This window comes from Colobus angolensis, unplaced genomic scaffold (genome assembly GCF_000951035.1).
Source record: "Colobus angolensis palliatus isolate OR3802 unplaced genomic scaffold, Cang.pa_1.0 Scaffold91, whole genome shotgun sequence".
Classification (NCBI taxonomy): Eukaryota; Metazoa; Chordata; class Mammalia; order Primates; family Cercopithecidae; genus Colobus; species Colobus angolensis.
Genome location: NW_012123043.1, coordinates 4,642,833 through 4,652,532, shown reverse-complemented (window position 1 = coordinate 4,652,532; position 9,700 = coordinate 4,642,833). Strand labels below are relative to the sequence as shown.

The window sequence follows — 9,700 nt, the reverse complement described above, 5'->3', positions numbered from 1 at the left end:
TTTTTTTGTAGAGACCAGATCTTCCTATATTGCCCAGGCTGATCTCAAGCTCCTGGGCTCATGCAATCTACCTGCCTCAGCCTCCCAAAGTGATGGAATTAGTTATGAGCCAATGTGCCTGGTCAATAATCAGTTTTATATATTACAGATGTCATTCAATTAAGGCAGATGAGGTTTTCCAAAAAGTGTGACTTCTACTAGTGTGTCTATAATGACTACTTACTTCTTGCTGCCAGTATGGCTCCCGTTAAGGCACCACTTGTGATGGAGTTCCAGGGATCTTCCTTTCCTCTGACTTGAACCATGCTACAGTCAATCATGGAAAACAGGCCTCCCCAAACTGCAAAGCTACCTATTGTATTATAAAAAGAAACAAGCAAATACTAATTTAAATTTCATCTTCCATTTAAAATATTATAGTCAAAAACAACACTCACTATATTCTCAAAACTTATAGTCCAATACATTCAAACACAAGTTTGAATAAACACTGAACAAGAGTCAGAATACTTATCTTTTGAATAAAGCTTGATTGTATTATATTAGCTGGAAAATTAGCAATGGCCCAAAGCCTAAAAGAAATAAGCCAGCTGGGCGCCATGGCTCACACCTGTAATTCCAGCACTTTGGGAGGCTAAAGTGGGTGGATCACCTTAGGCCAGGAGTTCAAGACCAGCCTGGCTAACATGGCAAAACCCCGTCTCTACTAAAAATATAAAAATTAGCTGGGTGTGGTGGCGGGCACCTGGAATCCCAGCTACTGGGGAGGCTGAGGCAGGAGAATTGCCTGAACCCGGGAGGCAGAGGTTGCAGTGAGCCGAGATCGTGCCACTGCACTCCAGCTTGGGCAACAAGAGCGACACTCCATCTCAAACAAACAAAAAAAAGAAATAAGCCAAACCTAAAAGAGTCAGGCTGCATATGTGTAAAAACAAGCAAATCACCCTTCCAGAACAACCTATCTCTCTGGTTTAAGCAGCAATAAACAAAATCAAACTACTCTGCTTCATCTTTCCTTCTCCTTTTCTTTCATAGCTTCACTTACCTCTATTTTTGGCCTTTCTTCATTATATGTCATTGAGCATCTACTCTATGAAAATTATCAATGGGAAAACAAAAGAAATCCAGCTATTCTGGAATGTATTACAGGTTTAAGCCAATACATGCTGAAGGGGCAAATGAATGATATAAATAGCTAGAATTATGGAACATCAAAGGGATGGAAATTGCCTTTCCATCCTTTATTCCTCAGATATGAATTTAAAACAACCTTAAATCAGCAGATTACTTTGCACTTAAACTCTATCTAAATACAAAAACAGTGTCACAAAATAAACAAAGACCTACACACAAACATACATATACAAGTACAAACAAAATCTAAAAAGACAACACTAAGGTTTTTAATTGTCAGCATTTCTGGATGACGTGACATGATTTCATTCCTTTGTGTTTTTCTATATTTTCCAAGTCTTCTAAAATGAATGCGTAAGACTTGCATCACATAAAGTTATATAAATATCCTATTATATTTAATAGGATTAAAGAAAAAAGTGTCTGGTCCTTTCTTTGTTGTCTCCATTTTCACTGCTCCACTTGATTAGCCAAAAAAAGAAAAGAAAGAAAGAAGAAAAGCTGCAAAAAGCAGTCACTTTAATCTTTACCCTCTGAAATCTTAGGGTAGGAGGTAACTTGTGTTAACAAGAGCAATAAACGGAGTTCCACCAAATGTCTGAACCAGAGCATCTCCAGGATCTTTTTCCAATTCTCACATTATCAATTAAATCTAGTGGATAGTACCAGTGGAGTATAGCATAAGCGTCCTCATTTTTAGTCCAATATTAGATATCACATCCTATGTAAAAATAAACCAGTTATTTCTTCTCAGTAGTTTTATGCCCTAGAGACAGCTATGATGTCTAGGTATATTAGAATTACCTCACTAAAATTTTCTGATAAGACCCTCCCATTTCCTCACGAGAGCCTAAAATCTCAGGAGAGCCTTCCCCTGAAAATCACTGCCAGAATAAGTTTTGGCTACTGATGAGAATGGAGAGTTTGAGTCTAAGCAGGATGAGGAGAAGATCCAGAAAGGGTAGTCTGGTGTGAGGATCCAGAGCCAGATGAGGCAAATGTGTACAGACCTGGACAGCCTAGAACAAGGTTTTAGAGCCTAAGCAAGAGAGAGATTCTCAAGGAAGGCAGCCTGGCATGGAGTGTGAGAGTATACCCTGACAAAGGGCAGCCTGCTGTGGGGTACCATAGCCCAAGCAGGTTAAGAAGGCAGGTATACATATGAAAAGGAAGAAAATAATGAATCCTGTGGGGCTGAATTGGAAATACAAGATATCAAAGTAAACTTGTGATTTTCAACATGTATAGATATACAGAAATATAGATTGTATACCATTCTTGATTTTTCCTTTCTTTAAAAAAATTTTTTTGTAGACAGGCATTCTCTCTAAGTTGTCAAGGGTGTTGAACTCCTGGGCTCAAGCCATCCTCCTGCCTTGGCCTCCCGAAGTGCTGGGATTATAGGTGTGAACCAACACTCCTGGCCCTAAATACCATTCACAACTAAAAGAAACCAGGACTCTTTGGAGAAATGGCTACGACAGGAAAAGCTGCCCTGCCCACAGCTAGGGCATGAAAAGTACAAGATGAGCCTAAATGTCTTATTCCAAAAATGAAAGAAAGTGCTCAAAGAATAATAGGGACATGTCAAAATCCTATCTTACTTTCTCTGAAAATATAAGACCTAGGCCAGGCAGGATGGCTCATGCCTGTAATCCTAGCACTTTGGGAGGCCCAGGCGGGTGGACTGCCTGAGCTGAGGAGTTCAAGACCAGCCTGGGCAACACAGTGAAACCCCATCTCTACTAAAATACAAGAAACTTAGCCAGGAGTGGCGGCGTGTGCCTATAATCCCAGTTGCTTGGGAGACTGAGGATGGAGAATTGCTTGAACCAGAGGCGGAAGTTGACCTGAGCCAAGATCGCGCCACTGCACTCTAGCCTGGGCAACAAGAGCGAAACTCCGTTTCAGAAAAAGAAAGAAAAAAAATATAAGAGGCCGGGAGCGGTGGCTCAAGCCTGTAATCCCAGCACTTTGGGAGGCCGAGACGGGCAGATCACGAGGTCAGGAGATCAAGACCATCCTGGCGAACATGGTGAAACCCCGTCTCTACTAAAAAATACAAAAAACTAGCCTGGCGAGGTGGCAGGCGCCTGTAGTCCCAGCTACTTGGGAGGCTGAGGCAGGAGAATGGCGTAAACCCGGGAGGTGGAGCTTGCAGTGAGCTGAGATTTGGCCACTGCACTTCAGCCTGGGCGACAGAGCGACACTCCATCTCAAAAAAAAAAAGAAAGAAAATATAAGACTTAAGGCCAGGAGTGGTGGCTCATGCCTGTAATCTCAGCACTTTGGGAGGCTGAGATAGGCAGATCACCTGAGATAGGGAGTTTGCAACCTGCCTAACCAATATGGTGAAACCTCATTTCTACTAAAAACACAAAAATTATCCAGGCTGTGGTGGCGCGTGCCTATAATCCCAGCTACTCTGGAGGTTGAGGCGGGAGAATCACTTGAACCTGGGAGGCAGAGGTTGCAGTGAGCCAAGATTGTGCCACTGCACTCCAGCCTGGGTGACCCTATCTCAAAAAAAAAAAAAGAAAATATAATACCTTTCAGAACACAACTATGATTTTCCCATACTGCCTGTCCCTGCACCTTGATCTGAATGCCTTAGTAAATGCTCACCAAATTAATAAAAAAACCATTGTAGTATTTTTAGAATTTAAAATACCATAAAAACTTCTCAGTAGCTTCCTAAAAAAGGCTAACCTCAAGGATTTGAAATGGATAATTCCAATTCACTCACACCACCACTCACCCTTCCTCTGTTTCACCTGCTTTATAAGAAAACACAAACTTTTCCAGTTTTCCCTATTACCAACATCAACATTGGCATGGAGCATTTGTCACAACTAATGACCCACAGGTGCCCGCCACCACAACCGGCTAATTTTTGTATTTTTAGTAGAGATGGGGTTTCACCATGTTGGCCAGGATGATCTCGAACTCCCAACCTTAGGTAATCCACTGTCTCAGCCTCCCAAAGTACTGGGATTACAGGTGTGAGCCACTGTGCCTGGCTGACACATTACTATTAACTGAAGTCCATACTTAATTCAGATTTCCTTAGTTTGTTAATGTCCTTTATCTGTTCCACAGTACCGCACTACATTTAGTTTTATTTATTTATTTATTTTTTGAGACAGAGTCTCACTGTCACCCCAGCCAGAGTACAGTGGCGGGATCTGGGCTCACTGCAAGCTCCACCTCTGAGGTTCATGCCATTCTCCTGCCTCAGCTTCCCAACTACAGGTGCCCGCGACCATGCCCGGATAATTTTTTTGTATTTTTAGTAGAGACAGGGTTTCACCACGTTAGCCAGGATGGTCTCAGATCTTCTGACCTTGTGATTCGCCCGCCTCGGCCTCCCAAAGTGCTGGGATTACAGGTGTGAGCCCCGCGCCCAGCAATAATTTAGTTGTTATGTCTTCACAGGCTTCTTTTGGCAGTGCCAATTATCTGATGGTATTTTAACTTACTGAAAATGCATAAGGTGATACAAGCAGCCTCTCAAAAAACAAGGAAAAATCTATATGGTTTCTGCATATACTAGAGATTCGGGGTTTGGTGTGAACTTTAATACCACTTATCATTCTTGAACAACACAATAACCACCAACACCGTAACAGAAATTAGTTACTAATTACTTTCCAGGGTAGATAATTATTACAGAGGAAAAAAAGGAAAAAGATACAACATTACCTCAACCCTCAGGGCCTAAATTTCCTCATCTGGAAAATGGGAGATAATAATACTACTAACTTCTTCATTACTGTGAGAGTTAAGAAAAGCAAAGAGAAGATTATTTTGATACCCAAAACTTCTAAGGAACGCCTGAAGTATTAAGTCTTTTTCATGTCTTATATACGGTCTCTCCAATCTAACTATACCCTTGTGTTGTCTGTTTGTTTTTGTTGCTGTTTGAGACAGGGTCTCACTCTGTCACCCAGGCTGCAGTGCAGTGGCGCAATCTCACTGCAGCCTCAACCTCCTAGGTTCAAGTGATCTGTCCCTGTCAGCCTCCCTAGTAGCTGGGACCACAGGCACATGCCCCAACGCCTGGCTAATTTTTGCATTTTTCTGGGGAAATGGGCAGCCATGCTGCCCAGGCTGGTCTCCAACTCTCAAGCTCAAGCTATCAGATCAACTCAGCCTCCCAAAGTGCTGGGATTATTGGCATGAGCCATTGCACCCAGCCCTGACTATACCTTTGTAAGTGAATATAATCTACAAACATTTTTTGTCACCTCCCTTTTCCCAGCTTCCGAATAACCAAGTTTACAAAGTACAATGAATAGAATCCTTTCAAATTTTGCAATGACCTCTGCACAATGTCCCAAAGCTAACCTTGGAGAACAGCCCAGTCAGCTTGATTGGTTTTCTCCTGCATGAAACCCCAATCCTTCAGATCAAATTCTCTTCAGCTTTATGTTACCTCAGAAGCTATCGTTCCTGACTCACAAATCTGAGCTTTTTTTTTTGAGACAGTTTCGCTCTTGTTGCCCAGGCTGGAGTGCAATGGTGTGATCTTGGCTCACTGCATCCTCTGCCTCCCGGGTTCAAGTGATTCTCCTGCCTCAGAGGCATGCGCCACCATGCCCAGCTAATTTTGTATTTTTAGTAGAGATGGGGTTTCTCCATGTTGGTCAGGCTGGTCTCGAACTCCCGACCTCAGGTGATCCGCCTACGTTGGCCTCCCAAAGTGCTGGGATTACGACCCACGCCCAGCCTCAAACCTGAGCTTTAAACACACTTTCTTCTGGAGAAGGGGGAAAAAAAATCACAGAGTATCAGAAGGACGGAGACAAGATTTTCAAATGGGTATCATAATTCAGATTAATTTTTCAAACAAACTACAAATCAAGAAGAAACTATAGGGATATATGTTTGTGACAAACTGTTAGACCAAACTAAAATCATTAATTGTTATAATCTAAAAATAAAAATACCTCCATCTTCAAATAAACAGAAAAAAACAGTTCACTTAAAATGAAAATTCTGCTCACCTCCTAACTGTGGAGCCCTGGTTTTAATAGCTGTCAAACTCCCTCGTAGTCTGTGGTTTACTCCCTAACAAAAAAAAGGAAGCAACAAAAAATATATTAGAAGTACATTTCTTTTTTTTTTTTTTGAGGCAGAGTCTTGCTCTGTCGCCCAGGCTGGAGTGCAGTGGCCGGATCTCAGCTCACTGCAAACTCCGCCTCCCGGGTTCACGCCATTCTCCTGCCTCAGCCTCCGGAGTAGCTGGGACTACAGGCGCCCGCCACCTCGCCCGGCTAGTTTTTGTATTTTTAGTAGAGACGGGGTTTCACCGTGTTAGCCAGGATGGTCTCGATCTCTTGACCTTGTGATCCGCCCATCTCGGCCTCCCAAAGTGCTGGGATTACAGGCTTGAGCCACCGCGCCCGGCCAGAAGTACATTTCTAAGCCACTGATGGGACCACCAGTAATATCAAACCCACACTTCAAGTGATGATAAAATAAGATCATTCACCCACTTACCACTGGAGAATTGCGAAAACCTTTGATTGCTTGAAAGATACCACCACCAATAGTACCCATCGTAAAGGCCCCACCACAGTCATCCACAATTCGCCATGGGCTAAGAACAGAGGGGGAAAAGAAAGACATTTCTCATTCACAAACCATAAAATCTTTGCTAATAGAGTAAGGATTATAATGGAACAGATTATACTGCAGGACCCACTGCAACCAATAAATATTTGGCCTATAAAATGACTTGAGGAAATGCTGTAACCAAACAGGGCAGTCAAAAAATCAAAGCAATTTTGACTACAAAGCTAACCAGGTAACTGATTATATTGTTTCAGGACATATGTACTGAATGTTAAGGGGTTACCTAATGATTTAGTAAATGAAAACCCAGTATTTTTCTAAATTTTTTTTTTTGAGATGGAGTCTCACTCTATCACCCAGGCTGGAGTGCAATAGTGCGATCTTGGCTCACTGAAACCCGTCTCCTGGGTTCAAGCGATTCTCCTGCCTCAGCCTCCTGAGTAGCTGGTACTACAGGCGTGAGCCACCACACTCGGCAAATAATTGTATTTAGTACAGACGGGGTTTCACCATATAGGCCAGGCTGGTCTCGAACTCCTGACCTCGTGATCCGCCTCGGCCTTCCAAAGTGCTGGGATTACAGGCGTGAGCCACCACACCCGGCCTTATTTTTCTAAGATCTCTAACTCAACATAGTTAAATATTTTAATCCTCTGCTAACCTGTGTCATTATACTACATCAAACAGCTATTTACAGTGTGCTGAGTCCTACATATCTGAGCACAGTCCAGAACGGAGAATAACTGCTTTGAAGAAGATAAGTCTGAAGAGCCAGGAGACCCTAAAACTTACATTTTGTATGCCATTTGGGGGAAAGGGGAACACGAAACAGGCAACAAGGCTAGGAAAGCAGAGTAATAATTCAAGGCTAGGATAACAGAGTAATAATTCAAGGTTCTGGGCACTTTCACAAATTGAGGACATCTTGGTTGCTGCTCTTACACAATAAAACAAATGATTAATCGAAATATCAAGATTTGATTTTTTACTTATGACCCCAGAAACTTTAAACTCTGGCAACCTGAGACTTCTGACAGCAATTACATCGTTTTATAATTATCTATGTGTCTGGTTTATTTACACTCAATAAACGCTAGATGAAAGAATGAATTTCTGTCCATAACTTTTCGGAGAACACATGCTATTACCTCTTCCTATTTCCCAGGTAATTTTTGTCCCCCTCTACCCCCAAGAAAAGATTCCAAGGAGAAAAGCAAGGCCCCACTGTCAGACCCCTTGGGTAAAATCTATGTTCCATTCATTTAAAATGCTTTGCTCTGCGGACACATATCATGATACAAGTAAAACCTCAAGAATGACTCCCTCAAATGCTTATTCTTCAGTTCAAGGCAGCAACTGAGCAAGGCGAGACGGAGGGACGCGCCCAAGGTCACCTCGGCGAACAGAGGGGATTATAACTGGCCCTGCATAAGGTCGATTATGCCCTGCGTTGGGAGAAGGTTACGAGGTTCTATTAAACTCAAGTCTGGACCTCTTTACTACCCACCACAAGGTCACACGGGTGCTGGGTTGGGAGAGCGAGGCTCACGAGGCCGGGGAGGTAGTGGGTACAGGGCTAAGAAGCCGACTGGCCGTGAAAGACTGCACTGCCCACAGTTACCAGGCCCAAGTCGACAAAGCTGCGGTTGAGTCTGGCTTGCACCTTGGGAGCATGGACAGGGGAGAAAGAGGGCAGTGGGCAGGCGGGCAAGAGAAATGCAAAGACAGCGGTGAGGCTCACCAAGGCTCTCGCGCGTACTCCTCCATGTTGACTCCAACGCCGCGAGGGATGCCGGGCAAGCTGGGCGGAGCCTGACCCCAGAGGCGGAAGTGACCCCGAGAGGAGGGCATTAAGGCCTATGAGGATTGGTTCACCATTTCCGGCTGCAGCCAATGGGAGCCAGGACTCCTGTGGACGGCGTGTGGTTGGGGCATTGGCCGCGGCGGGGCAAGACTGGCCCAGTCCATGTCCTCGAAGGCCGCGGGTCCTGGCTGCGTGGGCGGGGAGCTACCAATGACGGAGTTACACTACCCAGTCACCAGAGGTTCCGTGGCCTGACATCAACGCGATACTTCCTAAATACGCTTCTTTCTTTCCCTTCCCTTCCGCCTTCCCTTCCCTTTCCTTTTCTTCTCTCCTTCGCTCCTTGCCTCCCTCCCTGCCTCCCTCCCTCCCTCCCTTCCTCCCTTCCTTTTTCCTTTTCTTTTCTTTTTCTTTTTCTTTTTCTTTTTGTTTTTGAGACGGAGTCTGGCTCTATCGCCCAGGCTGGAGTGCAGCGGCGCGATCTCCGCTCACTGCAACCTTCGCCTCCCGGGTTCAAGCCATTCTCCTGCCTCAACCTCCTGAGTAGCTGGGATTACAGGCGCGCGCCCCCAGGTCCCGCTAAATGTGTTTTTTTTAGTAAAGACAGGGTTTCACCATGTTGATCAGGCTGGATCGAACTGCTGACCTCGTGATCCGCCCACCTCGACCTCCCAAAGTGCTAGGATTACAGGCGTGAGCCACCGCATCCACCCTCTTTCTCTCACCTCTTTTCTTTTCTTTCTCTCTCTTCTTTTTCTTTCTTTCTTTTTTGGTACTTTTGCTGTCAAATGTGGATTAGTGCTATCTTATTTGTCACGTATTGTGAAGCGGTTACCAAATACACGTAGCTCCTTTAGGGCAAACAATGTCTCAGTGATTTATAATAACCACAGTGCCTGGAATGTAGTAGATGCTCAGTAAATGTTTGTGAAATGAAACAAACTGGGCCATTTGGAGAGCCATGACCAATTTGGAGCCCTCGATTTCAGGGCATTGACCTCTCACAGGCCTCTCCACTAATGATCACCAGAAGGTGTGAAGTTGTTTGGCTCGGAGAAGAGGGGACTTATGGGGACCAGGCCAGGCGTAGTGGCACGCACTTGTAGCCCTAGCTATTCAGGAAACCGAGGCGGGAAGATTGCTTGAGCCTAGGAGGTCTAGCCCGCAGGGAGCTGTGATCATGCC

General features: G+C 44.4%; 1 protein-coding gene across 2 annotated transcripts in view; it reads right to left on the bottom strand.

Annotated features, from left to right (window-relative positions):
- The window catches only part of TIMM17A (translocase of inner mitochondrial membrane 17 homolog A (yeast)), a 14,798-nt gene extending 6,261 nt beyond the window's left edge, over window positions 1-8,537 (bottom strand). Inside the window, exons 1-4 of one of the 2 annotated variants that reach the window (XM_011931752.1) lie at window positions 8,453-8,537; window positions 6,637-6,736; window positions 6,141-6,204; window positions 224-352 (exon numbers count right to left, since the gene is read on the bottom strand). In XM_011931752.1, coding sequence (XP_011787142.1) covers window positions 224-352; window positions 6,141-6,204; window positions 6,637-6,736; window positions 8,453-8,478 — 319 coding nt within the window. In that variant the 5' untranslated portion in view covers window positions 8,479-8,537. The remainder of the gene's footprint in view (window positions 1-223; window positions 353-6,140; window positions 6,205-6,636; window positions 6,737-8,452) is intronic. The other variant, XM_011931751.1, reaches the window with a different exon arrangement.
- Between the last annotated feature and the right edge of the window lie 1,163 nt (window positions 8,538-9,700).